General features: G+C 52.6%; 6 protein-coding genes across 6 annotated transcripts; 5 read left to right on the top strand and 1 right to left on the bottom strand.

The window, feature by feature from the left end:
- Window positions 1-822: 822 nt before the first annotated feature.
- Window positions 823-2921, top strand: ACET3X_001247 (uncharacterized protein; the record flags this gene model as incomplete). The annotated part of the gene is made up of 2 exons (XM_069446517.1): window positions 823-2433; window positions 2481-2921. 2 exons carry the CDS (start codon window positions 823-825, stop codon window positions 2919-2921), a joined length of 2052 nt encoding a protein of 683 aa, XP_069311489.1.
- A 628-nt stretch (window positions 2922-3549) lies between these two features.
- ACET3X_001246 (uncharacterized protein) lies at window positions 3550-5836 on the top strand (the record flags this gene model as incomplete). Its single annotated transcript, XM_069446516.1, has 5 exons — window positions 3550-3582; window positions 3632-3716; window positions 3769-3995; window positions 4056-5628; window positions 5685-5836. The coding sequence occupies 5 exons, from the start codon at window positions 3550-3552 to the stop codon at window positions 5834-5836; spliced, it is 2070 nt and encodes a 689-aa protein (XP_069311488.1).
- A 995-nt stretch (window positions 5837-6831) lies between these two features.
- On the top strand, window positions 6832-8654 carry ACET3X_001245 (uncharacterized protein). Its single transcript, XM_069446515.1, has 2 exons — window positions 6832-7374; window positions 7437-8654. The coding sequence occupies exons 1-2, from the start codon at window positions 7326-7328 to the stop codon at window positions 8501-8503; spliced, it is 1116 nt and encodes a 371-aa protein (XP_069311487.1). The 5' UTR covers window positions 6832-7325; the 3' UTR covers window positions 8504-8654.
- A 2391-nt stretch (window positions 8655-11045) lies between these two features.
- On the top strand, window positions 11046-14194 carry ACET3X_001244 (uncharacterized protein). Its single transcript, XM_069446514.1, has one exon. It carries the CDS (start codon window positions 11216-11218, stop codon window positions 13976-13978), a length of 2763 nt encoding a protein of 920 aa, XP_069311486.1. The 5' UTR covers window positions 11046-11215; the 3' UTR covers window positions 13979-14194.
- A 321-nt stretch (window positions 14195-14515) lies between these two features.
- ACET3X_001243 (40S ribosomal uS8 domain-containing protein) lies at window positions 14516-15645 on the bottom strand (the record flags this gene model as incomplete). The annotated part of the gene is made up of 4 exons (XM_069446513.1): window positions 14516-14775; window positions 15036-15217; window positions 15381-15469; window positions 15631-15645. 4 exons carry the CDS (start codon window positions 15643-15645, stop codon window positions 14516-14518), a joined length of 546 nt encoding a protein of 181 aa, XP_069311485.1.
- A 396-nt stretch (window positions 15646-16041) lies between these two features.
- On the top strand, window positions 16042-16661 carry ACET3X_001242 (uncharacterized protein; the record flags this gene model as incomplete). Its single annotated transcript, XM_069446512.1, has 2 exons — window positions 16042-16412; window positions 16472-16661. The coding sequence occupies 2 exons, from the start codon at window positions 16042-16044 to the stop codon at window positions 16659-16661; spliced, it is 561 nt and encodes a 186-aa protein (XP_069311484.1).
- Window positions 16662-17439: the final 778 nt, after the last annotated feature.

Below are 17439 nucleotides of genomic sequence, written 5' to 3'. Positions count from 1 at the left end.
ACTCTGATAGGGGATGGAGTGAACCCGCCTGGATCGGAGGGCGGGCGAGAAGGAGAAGAAGCAAACACAGCTGCTAGCTGGACGTTGTGTCCATTGTGCCGTGGTACTCATGGCCCAGGCAGCATCTTTGTACCGTATCGTGTCGTGTCGTGTCCCGTCCCTGCGCCACATCCAACACATCGAGACATCGAGCAGCGGTGGCCACATCGGTCACTGCAAATGCTGTCTTGACTGATGGGCAGCGCACATCGATAGGCGGGGCTACCACTAGGTTCCCCATGGATCCGCCATTACCGCATACTGCTTCTGTCCCCCCAAGCCTGCTGTCGTCTCTCGGTTGGGCGAGTGCAGGTGCTGCTTGGCCGTATCCAGATTCCAGTCCATGCTCACTTGCGCATTCCGACGCTGCAAATCAGGCTTACTGGCACAGCGTACATGGGCAAAGCAACAAGTGCTCACTCCCCTACGGGCCCTTTTCTGCCGTCCGTCTCTACACAGTACGCCTGCGCTATGGTTGCGGTGCGGCCTGGTCGAACATTGTGAAATCATTCAAGATTGCAGACGCGCGCTATTCCCCGTCACTGCAGCATCACGTCACAGCTCCAACTTCCACGCTACATGCAGCCCACAACCACCACACCTCCACCATACTGCCAGCTCCGCTGAGGTCGCCGCCACATCTTCCTACGCGGTGTACTCGCAGCTCGTGATACTCGCTCTCTACCCACGCCTTCTTATTACTATCCCCCCCACTCTCCCTTTTCCCTTGCTCGCCCTAGTACCCCGCCCATTGCAGGCCGCGACTTTTCCCACCCTCTCGCCATGGCCTCCAATCCCTCAACCCCCGACGCAGATGTCGACTCGGACACCGTCTTCGATAGTCCCTCCCCCTCCCCCGCGCCCTCGAGCCCCACCGAGAATGCCTCTTCGCCTGACCTGCTGTCCGCCGAGCGCCCCCCTCCTCGAACGGCATCCACGACCTCGGGCGCAACACCCAACATGACATCTTCGTCAACACCGTTGGGAAACATCAACGCTGCCAGGAATCCCCGCCCCTCAAACCCCCCTACCATCTCCAGCAGAGGCAGCGGGCTGAACGTCTCCCAGGACATTCTCGCAAGAATACAGGCCGTGCATCTCGGGCGGAAAGGCGCTCCGCCAACGGGCTTGCCTGGGAGAGGGCCTGCACCGCAAAGTCCCGGCCCTTCGCCCGACGGTCGCAATCCCATGTCTCCCGGTGGTAATCCTGGAGGCATACCTGGAAACTTTCGAATGCCTGCCAGGCCGCCCGCGACTAACTTTCAATCGGCGCCGGCAGTTCCTGGTCGCGCAGGTGGCCCCAAGCCCTCCCTCGCTGAAAAGCGCGGCATGAGATTCCAAGGCGCGTTGCCAGGCGGATTACCAGGCTCGTCTCCAACTGCTGGCGGACCCGCTCCTCCTGCTGGCAGGAAGAAGCCCGGATTGACTCTCTCGCAGATGAACGGCGACAAGCCCGCTGAAGAAGGTGCCGAACCGAAGAAACAAGAAACCCATTTCGATAAATTTTCACAATTCGTCGATACCAAGACTGGCAGCCTTAAATTTGCCGGTAAAGCCATACTCAACTCGGACGGCGTGCAGTTTGCTAGCGGTTCCTCTTTCAACATTTCCTTGGACGAAGTCGACACACTGGACGAACTCGGCAAGGGAAACTATGGCACAGTGTACAAGGTCAGACATAGCAGGCCGCGAATGAGGAAACCAGGACAGGGTCTGGCAGGTAACAAGGCTGCGCCAGGCTCGCCATCGCGAAAGAACTTTGACGAAGAAGCAAGCCCGACCAGCGCAAAGCCTGCTGCGGGTACTGGCATAGTCATGGCAATGAAAGAAGTGAGGCTCGAGCTGGACGACTCAAAGTTTGCTGCTATCATCATGGAACTCGACGTCCTTCACCGCTGTATATCACCCTTTATTGTCGACTTTTATGGCGCTTTCTTCCAAGAAGGCGCCGTATACATCTGCATGGAGTTCATGGACGGAGGCTCCATAGACAAGCTTTACGCTGATGGCGTGCCTGAGGGTGTCTTGCGCAAGATCACCATGGCCACAACTATGGGTCTGAAGTCACTGAAGGACGAGCACAACATCATCCACCGAGATGTGAAACCTACGAACATCCTCATGAACACAAAGGGCGCAATCAAGATTTGTGATTTCGGCGTTAGTGGAAACCTGGTCGCCAGTATTGCCAAGACCAACATCGGATGCCAAAGCTACATGGCCCCAGAGAGGATATCTTCCGGCGGTATTGCACAGGCAGGCGCTAACCCTGGAGGCGGTACATACAGCGTACAAAGCGATATCTGGAGTTTGGGACTGACCATCATCGAGTGTGCTCTTGGACGATACCCGTATCCGCCAGAGACGTACAACAACATCTTCAGTCAGCTCAGTGTAAGTTTGTCAACTAGCTTTGCGCATCAGAGGCTAACCATTCCTAGGCTATTGTCGACGGTGAGCCACCAGATCTGCCCGCCGAAGGGTACTCGGACGCGGCACGAAACTTTGTGCGTGGCTGCTTGAACAAAATCCCCAACCTCCGGCCAACGTATGCCATGTTGCTTCAACATGCATGGCTTGCACCTCTTGCTAAGCCGGACACGATCGCCGAAGAGGAAGAGGAAGAAGTCAAGGCAGCAAGCGAAGCTACTGGTGGTGAAGCTGCCGGTGACCAGGGGCCCGCCGAGGCAATTGAACCAGTGGAAGATCAAGAGGTCGCGGACTGGGTCAAGGCCGCCATTGAAAAGCGGAGGAGCGGCAAGATGAAGGGTGTCGAGAAGCCTGCACTCCACGCCGCACCTCTGGATGCAGCGACGCAGAGTCCTTCGCCTAACGGTACGAATGGCTTAGAGCAAGCGGGATCAGTAGAAGCCGCAGCATAAGATGTTCCAACAATTTTGAATCAACATGGGTACTTGGGTCATTTCCGAGAACACTAGGCTGCATCGGCTGCAGCCTTCTGGGTTTTCGGCGTTGTATGGGCGTATTGCGAAGAATGATTGCCATGAAGCATTGAAATCGGGGCATTGAGCGCAGAGGACACATGTACCTAGCATAGCATACACCTTGTCCAGGTGAACTGATATTGACATTCGCGAGTCACAAAAGCTGCACCTGCTTTATTTCGTGCAACAGTTGGTTTTTCTCTACCTTTTACTTCGACGACGACATGGCATTCCGACAGGAAGCCGCTGCATGCATGTCGCTGTTGTTCTGTGGTGCGCGGTGACGTAAGCGGGAGAGCTCACTGACACGTGACGGGCACCCCTGCTTAGCCAAGATTGCTCGCGGCGGCCTTGTGTCGTGGTGCGGGAAAGAACACAGTGGTCGGAACAACAACTTCAATAAGTAGCCACGACTTTCTTTCGTACGCCCCCACCTTCTTTGTAATGCCACCGGCGTAGAGTCAGTTTTACTTGCTTTCCTCTGGAGCCCTTTTCGACCACAATCCCCAATCACTTTTAGTCATTCCCTCGCATATCTCGCCTCGTCCACAGGGACACGTTCGACATGTCCGGGACAGATTACAACTACGATGAACAGGTACATCTTGGACGCGCGCCATGTGTCAAGCCTTGCTAACAACTCGCAGGGCCAGTTCTTCCCCTACTTCATCCTCACCGTCACAACTCTCGTCACCGTCCCGACCACAATTTCCTTCCTCAGGCCAAGCAAAGGTGCGCGCGCTTCCCGCCACTACCGCTTACCATTATGCTGATGCACAGCCAGAACTCGAGAACACTGGAGCGCGGATAGAGTCCGACTTCACCCCCGAACATGCCGACCTTATCCAAGGACAGCGCAAGAAGCAGAAGCGGCTTGAGAGGAGAATAAAGCGGGGTCTTGTCATGGTGGGAGGATGGGCGCTCAATGCTGCTATGGTCTACCTCATTCTGGTTACCGCGCGGACTACACCCGACATATGGGATCCCTACGAGGTGCTCGGTGTCTCCAGGGTACGATGGCTGCCCCCTCACAGCGCGCACTTTCGACAACGATGCTAACTCGCATACTAGAACGCGGACGAGAAGGCCATCAAGAAGCACTATCGACGTCTGTCTCTTACCCTGCATCCCGACAAGGCCCGTGAGGACCCGGCAAAGAACATTACGATACAATCCATCAACGATCACTGGGTAGACGTCACAAAGGCGTTCAAAGCCCTCACTGACGAGGAGATTCGCAACAACTTTCTTCAATACGGCCACCCCGATGGTAAACAGAGCTTCAGTATCGGCATCGCACTGCCTCAGTGGCTGGTGACTGATGGGGCTGGCAAATATGTTCTGCTCATCTACGCGCTCGCGCTCGGTGTCATTCTGCCTTACACCGTCGGGAAATGGTGGTACGGAACACAAAGGCTGACCAAGGATAAAGTGCTTGTCGCCAGCGCGGGTAAGGTCTTCCGCGATTACGACAACGAGCAAGGCGAGGTGGGCGTCATTCATGCGCTGAGCAGTGGAGAGGAGTTCAACGAAGTCCTCGCTGGACACAAAGCGGAAAATGGTCTCTCGAAGCTCGAACAAAAGGTCCTTTCTGAGAGTTCCGGATCTCCCGTCTCGCAAATCCTTACCAAGAAAGACCGCCAAAAGCTCGACGACCTGGAAGACAGCCGGAGACGCAAGGTACTGACCTTGCTGTGGGCATACCTTGGTCGTGTCGAACTGGATGATGAGACATTGAATGACGAGAAGTTTGAAGTTGCACCCATCGCACTCCGACTTAATGAAGCCTATACCGCCATCGCACTTGCGTATGGCACCACCAAAGCAGTACTATCGGCATACAGGACTTCTCAAAATCTCATCCAAGCTCTACGACCGGGCGCATCACCTTTGGAGCAGCTGCCGTATTTCACACCTACTGTTGCTAGCGCGGCTGAGGCTGAGCGAGCAAGATCACATCTGACTATCCAGGAGTTCATGGACATTCCTGACGACCAGCGCAAAGCTCGTGTTGTCAAGTCTGGTCTTCTGTCTGAGGACCAATACAACACAGCTATGACCGTAGCTTCGCGGATTCCATTGTTCCATCTCGAGAAGGCCTTCTTCAAGGTCGTTGGAGAACGTTTCGTTACCCCTAGCAGCTTGGTCCAGTTCGTACTGAAAGGTCGTTTCATTCCATGTGGGGCCACTAATGTACCTGATGTCAACCCGAAGGATTTGCTAGACATTGATCCCGCCGAGGGCGATGTTGCGGCAATCACTGGACGCAAGAATGATCGTTCTGGAGAGAAACCTATCCAACCACCTCTGGCATTTGCTCCTTACTACGCTCGCGACCACGCGCCAAGGTGGCACGTGTTCCTTGCGGACAGCAAGCAGGGGCGTATTGCAGTACCACCCTTTACCTTCTCAACCTTCGACAAGCCTATCCTTGATGAGAGCGGTAATCCCACCTTCAACGTACAAACCTTGAAGATGCAGTTTGGTGCACCACCACAAGCTGGCAGCTATACTTTTGTCATGCACATGATCTGTGACAGCTACGTCGGCATGGATACCAAGATGGAGGTCACCCTGGTCGTCGAGGACGCCAGCAAAGCGGAAGAGGTAGAGGAGGAAGATGAAATCAGCGAACCAGAAGAAGGTTTGTTCCACCAATTTGAGTCATACCAATGGCCAGCATAGCTAACATGTTTCCAGATTCGCTGGCAGGTCAAATGCACCAAATGAAAACTGGTGCCCCACCAAAGAAGCGGAGACAAGCAAATGACGACTCCAGCGGGAGCGATACCGAAGGTGACGTTGAGTCTGAGAGCGAGACAGACACCGATACCGACTCAGACGACGAGTAGAGTGGAGGCAATGCTCAATCTCTTTGAGTACAGGATACGCAGCTTGTATTACATAGGCTAAGAGCCTACGCCAATGGCTGGCGTTGGTTCTTCATATCATTTGGGCCATGGCTGCCATAGGCATTTCCAGGCGTTTGGGGACAAGGTGCTTCGCGATTACGGACACGATTCGTCCTTGTTAGACGAAATGTCAATATTGGATAAGGTTTTTGGAGTATGTGTAGATATCCACGTCAGATCACATTGAGCAATTTTCGATTCAACCTGATTTCTGGCCAATTTGTTGCTCACAATTTGGCAACTTGACAAATAAATAAAGGATCAAAAACCAAGACCGGACCCAAACGATCTACCTTTACTGTTATGCGAGTGCCTCAGGAACACATGGCATCCGAAACCAAAAGCACAGACTTAACGCATAGACGTATGGTACCGCTGCGGAGATCTGTAACTTGGGTGGTTCGTCAAAGTTCGGTTCCACAACCTGCGGGGTTTCAGCCACGTCTCGCTTCGTCCTCACCTCCACCCTAATATCCCGAACATGACTATTCCACTAACTCCGTTTGCCAGTATCATCATAGTAATCACGATTCTACAGTGAGTAGTTGTTTGCGTTCCAGGAGTGCAAGTATGGCTAGTGGTGCGGTGATGGAGAGACTTATGATTGCTGTGGCATTGCGGAAGACATTGATATGGCGATTACGACTCAAAAGCAATCACCAAAGAGACGTCAGTGGTAATACACGACTTCCACGTACAGAGGTTCGCATGGTGTTGTGTCGCTGCTCTGCGGAAATGGTGAACAAAGCATCGCGTGAGCGATCTACCTCCATACATTCGCCTCCACGTTCAGCATTGTCTCAACGAAGATCGACTTGTGCCCATGTTCAGTCCGCCTAAATCACCGAAAATACTGCCTGAAGGCTCGCCAAGGCATAACACAGCTGGCCCAAATGAGTGCCATACCTTGGCTACCGATCGGATACTACGGCTCCGCTATCCTGAGGCTCATACAATAGGCCTCAGTCTACAAGGCAAAACAGTCAAGCAAATCTTGGCAAACTTTTAGTTGCACATCTTTGTCCTTGGCAAGCTGCGGGTGCGTTCACCGCCGGTAACAAAGTGACAAGTCCTCAAGGTTTGCGCTACATGTGTCACATCCAACGGCCATACAGGGGGCAAAGTACCAACATATGGGCGTTTTTCCTTGGGCATCGATGAGTCGTTGAACAGATGAGGCATTGGATAAAAGCTGATGGAAGGTCGCACATAGTTTACTTTCTCATCCCACACTCACTCTTCCGGTCTTCGATCCTTTCTTCTCACCTTCCTTAATATCTTTCCAATTCCTTAGCGACTTTGATAGTCTACCCATCCTCTTTCTTTCAATCATTACTACGTCTGTGACTTTTAATCTTTACCTTTTTCTAATCTATTGATTCGCTTCAAGAAGACTACCCCCTTTATCCACTTCGCCACTATCATCAACATGTCTATCAAGGCTATTGCTACTATTGTGCTTGCAGCTGGCCTCGCTGGTAAGTTCATTCCACAAGCCAAGAACTTGAAGTATAAAATGCAGTGTACTAATTCAAGACAGCCGCAAAGCCCATCAACGCTCCTCGATCTCTTCCTGGCTTTTCCAAGCGCCAGGGCGGCTACAACTCTGTTGTTAACGGCTTCAACGGTAACGATGGCGACTTCAACTTCATCGACGGATTCAACGACTTCAACCAGCAACAGCAGGTCATTCAGATCCAAGAGCAGAACCTCCAGATCGTCGACAACGGCCGCCAACAAGCCATCGTTCAGCAAGTGCAGGAGGTTCTCATTGTCGACCAAGTCAACAATGGTTTCAACAATGACTTGAACAACCTCTTCCGCAAGAGCAACTTCCAGAACCAATTCCGCGATATCTCTACTGTCACACTCGTCGTACAGGAGATTCAAATTGCCATTGACGATGGCAGAGGCAACCAAGTCCAGCAAAACATCTTCGCGCAATCTGCCGTTGTCGCCAACCGTGGTGCTCGCGAGACCCAGACCGTCATGGTCTTCGATAGCCGCACCCTTGTTGCCCAGGATATCCTCGGCAACGACGCCTTCGCGAATCTGGGTGGATTCGGCGGCATCGCTGGCGCTACTGCTGCTTTGGACGACAAGATGCCCACCAAGACCGCTGGTATCCAGCTGTTTGGTGCTAAGCCCACATGGACAGCCATTGCTGAGGATCCTGCTGCGACCCTTGGTGCTATCTGGCAGGGTGCTCTCCAGGATCTTCAGAACGCCGACAACGATGAGGAAGACAACAAGCTCAACGAGTTGATTGCCGCTGAGGAGTTGAAAGCTATACAGGAGGCACTTGGACAACAAAATGGCGCTGATGAGCAGGCTGAGGAGGAGCAGAAGAAGGCCGAAGAAGAGGCAGCTAAGCAGGAAGAGGAACAGCAGAAGGCTGAGGAGGAAGCCGCAAAGCAGGAAGCTGAGGAGCAGCAGAAGGCTGAGGAAGAAGCTGCTAAACAAGACGCCGAGGAGCAAAAGAAGGCGGAAGAAGAGGCTAAGAAGGCTGCTGAGGAAGAGCAGAAGAAGGCCAATCAAGAGGCAAAGGCACAGGCTGAGCAGGGCAAGAAGGCGGCTGAGGAGCAGAAGAAGAAGGCAGAGGCCTAGAGCTCAGCTACACTTCCTCTTTCTACTATAGAGCGTAGAGGCTCGAAAAGAGTACCTGGGGAACTCGGCAGCAAACCAAGCAGTGTGCTATCGCTGAATAGTAGTAAGACCCGGCGCTGGAGTCGCCGACAGACGGCACCACAGCCTTGATGAGAAACATCGGTATCAGCGAGACTGATCCATGTAGAACTTAGTCACGACACGAAATGACTGATTTGTCTCTTTCACTTATCGTCCTTGGTGACAAACTCACATTCACCAACAATAACAAGTAAATTTCTTTCTATTGGATTCATTGTCATTCAATATCGATGACGCAGAGCTTTTTTGTCTCTCGAACATGTTCTGTCTGCGCGAACCATGAGAATCGTTCCACCACACAGCTTAGGTGTTACTTCTCTTCCTCAAGCCCAGTCATCAATCACGAAGACTGTAACGATGTCACCACCCAACCGCTCACTGCGCCGCTACCGCCCTACGGCTAGGCTGGTTTTCGGTATCTTAATGCTCATTGCCGGCTTTTGCGTATTCTTCGGCTGTACAACATCCAATCTCATTCCATCTAGTAGGCTTAAGGCTACCAGTTTCGCGGATGTTGCGTTGGATTCTTCGCTCTGGATGCCTGCAAGAGAACAAGAAGACTGGAGGATTGTAAAGGCGACGATATTCTACGAGTCTAGCGATAAGAGACAGAGCGCCCGATCTCATACCCTTCACGAATTTCACAATGAGTACTTCAGATACAAGACACGTACATTGCGTATGCCTATTGTGCGAGGTGCCCTCAACAAATTCCTTCACCTCCAATCTCTCATCATCAACGAGCTTCAGAAGCCAATTGAGCAGCGTATGGAGTGGATACTCTACTTCAATGCAGCCATCATCCTCGCGAATCCTCACATACCCTTACACCAATTTCTACCACCTATCACTGATGTTGAAACCTTCAAGAGGGTTTGCTTCATTGCCACAAAGTCCGAAAACAATCGCCTGAATACTTCAGTCTTCTTCATACGGGTCAGTAGCGGCTCATCACGGATCCTGACTCAAGCCATGGAGACAATATATAATGCGCCGCATATCGAAAGATACGAGAATAGAGACAATGATGGGGGTCTCTCATCAGCAGCCCTACATGATGTTCTTTATCTGGAGCAACATAGAGATAAGGTGATTTTCCAGCCGCGACAATGGTATAACAGTACAACTTCGTTGTTCTATCAACCCTACTTTCCGACACCAGCTCATCATCTGCTCTCCGTCTCCGGAACATTAACATTCGACCGTGAGGAACGCCATATGTTCCCAGAAACAGCAGATGTACATCGCTTCTGGCGCACAGCGAGTGAAGCTAGTCGTGTGTTGAATGAGGCAAAAGAGAAGGGTTATACGGATGAACAGGGTGCTTCGTGGGAGATGGTCGAGGATGTGAAAGAGTGCGTTCAGCTGCGGGCTTGGGATATGGACGAGCTCGAACGGAGGATCACGGTGTTGAAAGTCAGCTTAAACGACGACTGATTTGATCTTTCAGAAATGCAGTCGGTGAACGGACGATTTATTGCATCTTACATATCATAACTCACCGGATAAATGATCATCTTCAGCCCAGTATACAGGGTCATGAATGGCAGTACTGTATCATCGGAACGAGTCCGCGACCGGATGATATGATGCTGCACTGACATCGCCAGCTTTACCTGATCCCTACCACATTTCAACCAGGTAGCATGGATGATCTGGGAATCTTGGATAGCACGGCTTGATGTCGAGTGAGCGCTTACTTACTTGTCCGAGCTATGAACTCCTCTTCTCTTCATATAGTAGCATGTAGTATTCTGCATGCGTTGGTGGCAGCGATATTGGATGACCGTGTCGCCGGTATGGTACCCCAGGGTCGTGGCACAGGCTGTTATCTGTATACAAAGCACATCAAATGCACCTACCGTGCATGTCGGTAGTCTTATAGACTGTAAATGGACTGAGGGCGATGTTCACGCGGCGTAGAGAAGAAGTGTCCACACGATACGTTGGGTAAAAGGCAGGCGGGAGGCGCAGGTGTTTCCGGTGAGAGTGATTTTGGATACGATGGTTGAGCGCTATCTTCAGTACATGACAACAAACGTGGAGAGGGTCTTCAATGTCTGACGTGGCTTCGATGCCTTAGGCAATGAGCTTTTGCACCGAAGGCTGAGCGTCCTGGGACGAGGAGTCATATTCCGCCACGCTGTTCGTAGACCCGCCCATGTTTCTGGTGAGTTGTCTTAAACTGTATTGATTGTAGGCCGAACAATGTTGGGTATACATCTCGTGGTGATGTGATGTGTACCGGTTGGGCCGAAGCGGCCGACCAGGCCAGATCGGGTAAGGCGTGCTTGAAGTGACGTAACCTTGATTGGCGGGCAGCTTCGCCTGACCGGAAACCTGTACGAAGATCCAGAAGCTTCTACCGACAGGGCAGAAACCACGACTAGCTTCGAGATATGACGAGAAATCACACGATGCCACTTGCTGTTTCCTGACTCTTCTCGAATAGCTGGGTGTAATTGTCTTCAGCCTATATAAATCCCTCGAGTCTTTTGTACAACACTCCTCTTGCTCTCCAGAGATACCCAACACTACAACATCACACACACGAATCCTGAGTACGAGCTCACGATATACGACATTACCTCTGGCTTTGGGCCACATCCAAGGCAATAACTACGAATCAAGATGACTTCATTCGACGCATACACCGACCGCGCCGCGAAAGCTCTAGCAGACAGCTTCGACCTAGCTAAGAGCTATGCGCACTCACAACTCACACCCCTCCACCTTGCTGTATCGCTCATAGACCCACCCAAAGATCTGGCGAACCAGGTCGACGTACCACCACCGCCGCTGTTCAAGCAAGTCCTCGAACGCGCAAATGGCGACCCCCAACTTTTCGAGCGCAACCTGAAGAAGGCTATGGTACGGTTACCAAGCCAAGACCCTCCACCAGAGCGCACCTCACCTTCGCCTGCTATGGCCAAGGTGCTTCGCGCTGCAGAAGACTTGAGCAAGACACAAAAAGACAGCTTTATTGCCGTCGACCACCTCATCCAGTCTCTCTGCCAGGATGCTCAACTACAACGAATCCTTGCCGAGTCGAACGTTCCGAATGTTAAGCAGATCGACAATGCCATCCAAGCACTTCGAGGCACAAAGCGGGTGGACTCCAAGACGGCAGATGCCGAGGAGGAGAACGAGAACTTGAAGAAGTTCACCATCGACATGACAGCAATGGCACGAGAGGGCAAGATCGACCCAGTCATTGGCCGAGAAGACGAGACACGCAGAGTCATCCGCATCTTGACTCGTCGAACCAAGAACAATCCAGTCCTCATTGGAGAGCCTGGTGTTGGTAAGACTACTGTTGTCGAGGGTCTTGCCCGCCGCATTGTCGATGCGGATGTACCGGCCAACCTCGCAGCCTGCAAACTGCTCTCTCTCGATGTCGGTGCATTGGTTGCTGGCAGCAAGTACCGCGGAGAGTTTGAAGACCGCATGAAGGGCGTTCTGAAGGAGATCGAGGAGTCCAAGGAGATGATAGTACTGTTCGTGGATGAAATCCATCTTCTCATGGGCGCTGGCTCTTCCGGAGAAGGCGGCATGGACGCTGCCAACTTGCTGAAGCCCATGCTGGCTCGTGGACAGCTCCACTGCATCGGTGCCACTACCCTGGGCGAGTATCGAAAGTACATTGAAAAGGACGCTGCCTTCGAGCGTCGTTTCCAACAGGTTCTCGTTAAAGAGCCATCGATCCCAGAGACCATTTCCATTCTTCGTGGCCTCAAGGAGCGCTACGAAACTCACCATGGTGTCACCATCATGGATGGTGCTATTGTTGCATCCGCTACTCTCGCTGCCCGCTACCTCACTCAACGTCGACTGCCCGATTCTGCCGTCGACCTTATCGACGAGGCTGCGGCAGCCGTCCGCGTCACACGAGAATCGCAACCCGAAGCGCTTGATAACCTAGAGCGACGCCTCCGACAGCTACAAATCGAGATTCACGCGCTTTCCCGGGAGAAGGACGAGGCATCACAGGTCCGTCTGAAGGAGGCACGAGCGGAGGCTGCCAACATTGAAGAAGAGCTCAAGCCGCTCCGTGAGATGTACGAGCGCGAGAAGGGTCGCAGCAAGGACATCCAAGAGCAGAAGCTCAAACTCGAAGGTCTCAAGACGAAGCTTGCTGAAGCCGAGCGTATGCGTGACATTCAGACTGCTTCTGACCTCAAGTACTACGCCATTCCTGATGTCGAGCAGCGCATCAGCGAGCTGGAGCGGGACAAGGCTCGCGCCGATGCAGAGATGTGGGCCCACCAGGCAAGTGGAGGTGGTGAGGCTCTCATGAGCGACTCCGTCGGTCCAGATCAGATCAACGAGATCGTCGCTCGCTGGACTGGTATCCCCGTCACTCGGCTCAAGACCACCGAGAAGGACAAGCTCCTCAACATGGAGCGTCATCTCCAAGAAGTTGTCGTTGGTCAGAGGGAGGCTGTCGTTTCCGTCTCCAACGCTATCCGGCTACAGCGCTCCGGTCTGGCCAACCCCAACCAACCTCCCAGCTTCTTGTTCTGTGGTCCTTCTGGTACTGGTAAGACGCTCCTTACAAAGGCACTTGCAGAGTTCTTGTTCGACGACCCGAAGGCCATGATTCGATTCGATATGTCCGAATACCAAGAGCGGCATTCCCTCAGCAGGATGATCGGTGCACCACCTGGCTATGTCGGTCACGATGCAGGAGGTCAACTCACTGAGGCTCTTCGTCGCAAGCCCTTCTCTATCCTCTTGTTTGATGAGGTTGAGAAGGCTGCCAAGGAAGTACTCACTGTCCTTCTTCAACTCATGGACGACGGTCGTATTACCGATGGCCAAGGCAGAGTCGTTGATGCAAAGAACTGCATCGTCGTCATGACCTCCAACTTGGGTGCTGAGCACTTGTCTCGCCCCAACGCACCTGACGGCAAGATTGACCCCACCACCAAGGAGATGGTCATGGGTGCGTTGCGCAACTGGTTCCTCCCCGAGTTCCTGAACCGCATTTCCTCCATTGTCATCTTCAACCGTCTCACCAAGCGTGAAATCCGGAAGATTGTCGATGTGAGGTTGGGTGAGATTCAGAAGCGACTCAACCAGAACGGCCGCAATGTACGCATCGAGATGACGCCAGAAGTACGGGATTACCTTGGCTCGGCAGGTTACTCGCCAGCCTACGGTGCGAGACCACTCGCACGACTCATTGAGAAGGAGGTTCTCAACCGGCTTGCCGTGCTCATCCTTCGCGGTTCCATCAAGGACGGTGAGACAGCCAGAGTCGTGCTGGATGACGGGCACATCGTAGTACTGCCCAACCACACCGACAGCGAGGATGATTCGGAAATGTACGATGAGTCTGATGCTGTCGCCGAACTGGACGACGCTGATGGTGACATGGACCTTTACGACTAAAGGAACTGGGTGAAACCGGAGGAGAATACTAAGTGAATTTCAGCATAGGCGTTTAGGACTGGTTTTTCTCTTAGGGAACATATGAATGCTCTGATAGAGGCATTATGATGGGCTTACGAGTTACGGCTGATGATTGCTTGTAAAAAGTAGAAGCACAGGCTGGCGTTTCCTGGGTAGCATACTGGATACGATTTTCTTGTACATGGTTAATGAGAGCAATAGTTTAATTATTCAAAACTGACATGCGAAACCATTGTGATGATGAGTACAGTACGGGTAGCTCACAGCATGTGAAAATTCATCATCTTGCACATGTTCTCAATCCTGACTCCGAGCAAGAGAACAACAACAAGCGATGCATAACACGTTTCACAGTAACCGCTCACATCACATGCACCATGGCCAAAACTATAACAATCCCAGTCATGAACTTTTGTCATTTCTTCGTCGAACGTTCCATGATGGACTACTTGGACAGACGTATGCTTGCCCAAATCCGGGTATATTGTATCCCACTCCACCACAATCCCGAGTAATCTAGTAGAAGAAACCAAGGATCTTTCCGGCAACGTGCTTCCTGCGGGCCTCCTCGTGGTCCATGATACCGGCAGAGGTGGTGAGGACGATGTAACCGAATTGACGCGAGGGAAGTAGCTTGACAACCCACTTCTCCATGTCGCGGAGCTGGACGTTGTAGCGGGGAGAGATGACACCGGTCTTGTTGATGCGGCCGTTGAGCTGGATGACAATCTTGCCGTTGCGGTGGTCGTCGACCTCCTCGAACTCGCCAATGTAGCCTGGAAAACGATATCAGTGTATGTTGCGGCGAAATAAACATCAGACGTCATGAAAGGGATCCGAAGACGTGTAAGTCCTCCGCAGTTAATATATCGGACACTTAAAGCTCATTGATCGTGGGGAGTCGAGATCAGTGAGTAGTTATCAGCCCGAAGAGGTGAGGTAGGTTTGCTAGCGGAGGACATTGGGCGGCATTGTACACGTCTTCGGATAGGGTAGGATGCGCTTGGGATGAGTGCAAGTACGGAGATGGACATACCGTGACGCTGCATGACAGTGAGGAACTTGACAATGACCTTGGAGGAAGGACGGATCATGACTTGGCGCTTGCCAGCCTTCTCGGCGTTGTTGATGGCGTTGAGCGCATCGTTGAGGACGGAAGTCTTGACCATTTTGACGGTGTTGTCGGGAGATTCTCTGTGGCGGAGGCGACTGAGGTATCTGCGCGTACGTGGTTAGCCTCCAGATGCCAGAGCATGGAGAGTGCCCTTGCGTGAGGGTTCTTCAGCTCTTGTCGAAGAGGAGAGGCAGTGTCGCCTTCATCCCTGCGGACGGCGGCGAGTGCATCCCCTGGCTCTGAAGGGCACTCGGGTCAAAGACATACCTCGTGTGGTTGCGGTGGGCGGTAAGGAGGGTTGGAGTCTGCGAAAAGTTCGACTTGAGCGAAAATCGGTGTCGTGGTCCGTGTGCTCGCTAAGGGACACGGACTTGGCAACAGCGACGGACCCTTGCACACCTGGGCACGCTCCACGCTCCCAGGCTGCCAGGCTGCCAAACTTCAACATCTGCTTGTTCTGGCATCACTTTGCCGTCGCGATATAGGCCGACGATGTCTTCTGCACCAGAAGACTCACATGTCTCGGGCACATGGCTTGATGCTAGCTAACATCCCAGCACTATCGCGCCTTCACGTGCACTCGCGATCGCTAACCGCCTTAGTCATGACGTAGCGGCAGTCACTTTGCCTCCGACCATCTCCCACGAGCCGCAGTCTGGAATCCCTCTGTATACACCAAAGCCAGCGATACTGAATCATCATGTCTGAGGCATGCTGTACCTGCGCTGCCCTCCTATCGTCGATACCCCCAACGTACGACGAGAAGACCGAGAAACCGTCACAGTTCGAGCGTAGACTTGACTGCTGTGACCGTGCTATATGCGCCAGATGCTTGACAGACAATCCAAGATTCCAGAACTATTGCCCATACTGCCAGATATCGATAGGACCATCGGCACTCCCAACCCATGGTCTGCGCGACCCTCCGATGTATTCGCCACCAGACGAGCAGCAAGCCGACGACGAATTGCCGCCATACTCAGCACACAGTGTGCTACAACCGCCACCTGAGAAGGCACACCCAGATGCTGAGAACGCGCCTGATGTCCTCCACTTTGTCGATCAGAACAACGACTCGATCTTATCACTATCGCTTCGATACGGTGTACCCGCCGATGCTTTACGCAGAACGAACAACTTATATGCAGACCATTTGCTGGCAGCGCGTAGAACTGTGCTTATACCTGGAGAGTTCTACAAAGGCGGAGTTAGTCTTAGTCCAAGGCCATTAGAGGGCGAGGAGGAAGAGATTAAGAAGACAAAGCTACGGAAGTTCATGGTTAGATGCAAGGTCGCCGAGTAAGCGCCACAATCTTTCGATTCATCCTGGAGACACAGAAACTGACCTTCCGTGACAGGTACGATGTTGCGCTGCTCTACCTTGAACAAGCCGATTATAACCTCGAGCACGCGATCACTGCGTACAAGGCCGACGAAGAGTGGGAGAAGGGACATTCTCTAGAGGCTGCGAAAAAGGGAAAAGCGAAGGACACACAAAGTTCGGGGCGGCGGAAGTGGGGCTTTGGAGGTCTCACTGGTCAACTATGAAAGCGCGTACGAGCTACTCCTCCGGTCATGGCGTTTTGCAACGCTGCAACATACTTTGATCCGGTCAGACTTGCCCAGCGGCTGTGTATATATTGTATCGCATTCAATGGTGGCAGGATTGCTGGGAAGTGCAGTTTATAGATCCCTCTGCTCCAACAGTACTGTCAAGGTCTACATAACAAAGTACGCTTCTCATCTATCATCGCCGTGCTCAAATGTCACTGAGCCATCTATCCTGCCCATCAGCCTATCCGAATATTCACCATGCTTACCGTCTAAAGTCAAGCTCTATTTTTTGTTGGTTGTGGAATCTCATGTTCTTACCTGCTCGAGAATTCACAGCCAATGATAGCGCAGAAGCACCAGAAAGGCATAAGCGCCTGTACCTTCCGCGAATCAAGACCTGCACCTGAACTCTCGAAGCGCCCGCACTGCATTCGCGTTTCACACTTTAGTGACCCTGCATTCAGGTCATTCCGTACCCTCATTCGATGGCATGAAAAGCGCACTACAGCCGCTCGTGCTCTAACTTTGCCATGTCTCGGCATCAGTGGAACCACAGGCAAGCCACAGAGTTCGACACATGGTATGATCGGCAACCTGGTTGATTTAGTGGAGATGCCACAGACCACGGTGAACGGTATGGGCTGCTATATGTACATATGCGGTAACGCGGCAATACAATATGCTGGTTAATATCGCTATTCTAAGACTGGTGTGCAGCTTACGCGCTGCGAATAACGATGCACCACCACCAACCTAGCAGTCCGGCGCTGCT

Source organism: Alternaria dauci, chromosome 1 (assembly GCF_042100115.1).
Source record: "Alternaria dauci strain A2016 chromosome 1, whole genome shotgun sequence".
Taxonomy (NCBI): domain Eukaryota; kingdom Fungi; phylum Ascomycota; class Dothideomycetes; order Pleosporales; family Pleosporaceae; genus Alternaria; species Alternaria dauci.
This window is presented reverse-complemented; position numbering and strand designations above follow the sequence as displayed.

Bases quoted from the DNA above. Each gene is read 5' to 3' on its own strand.
- ACET3X_001244 (XM_069446514.1), top strand. From the start codon at position 11,216: ATGACTTCATTCGACGCATACACCGACCGCGCCGCGAAAGCTCTAGCA.
- ACET3X_001245 (XM_069446515.1), top strand. From the start codon at position 7,326: ATGTCTATCAAGGCTATTGCTACTATTGTGCTTGCAGCTGGCCTCGCT. The intron at 7,375-7,436 runs GTAAGTTCATTC...AATTCAAGACAG, and splicing joins GCTTGCAGCTGGCCTCGCTG to CCGCAAAGCCCATCAACGCT.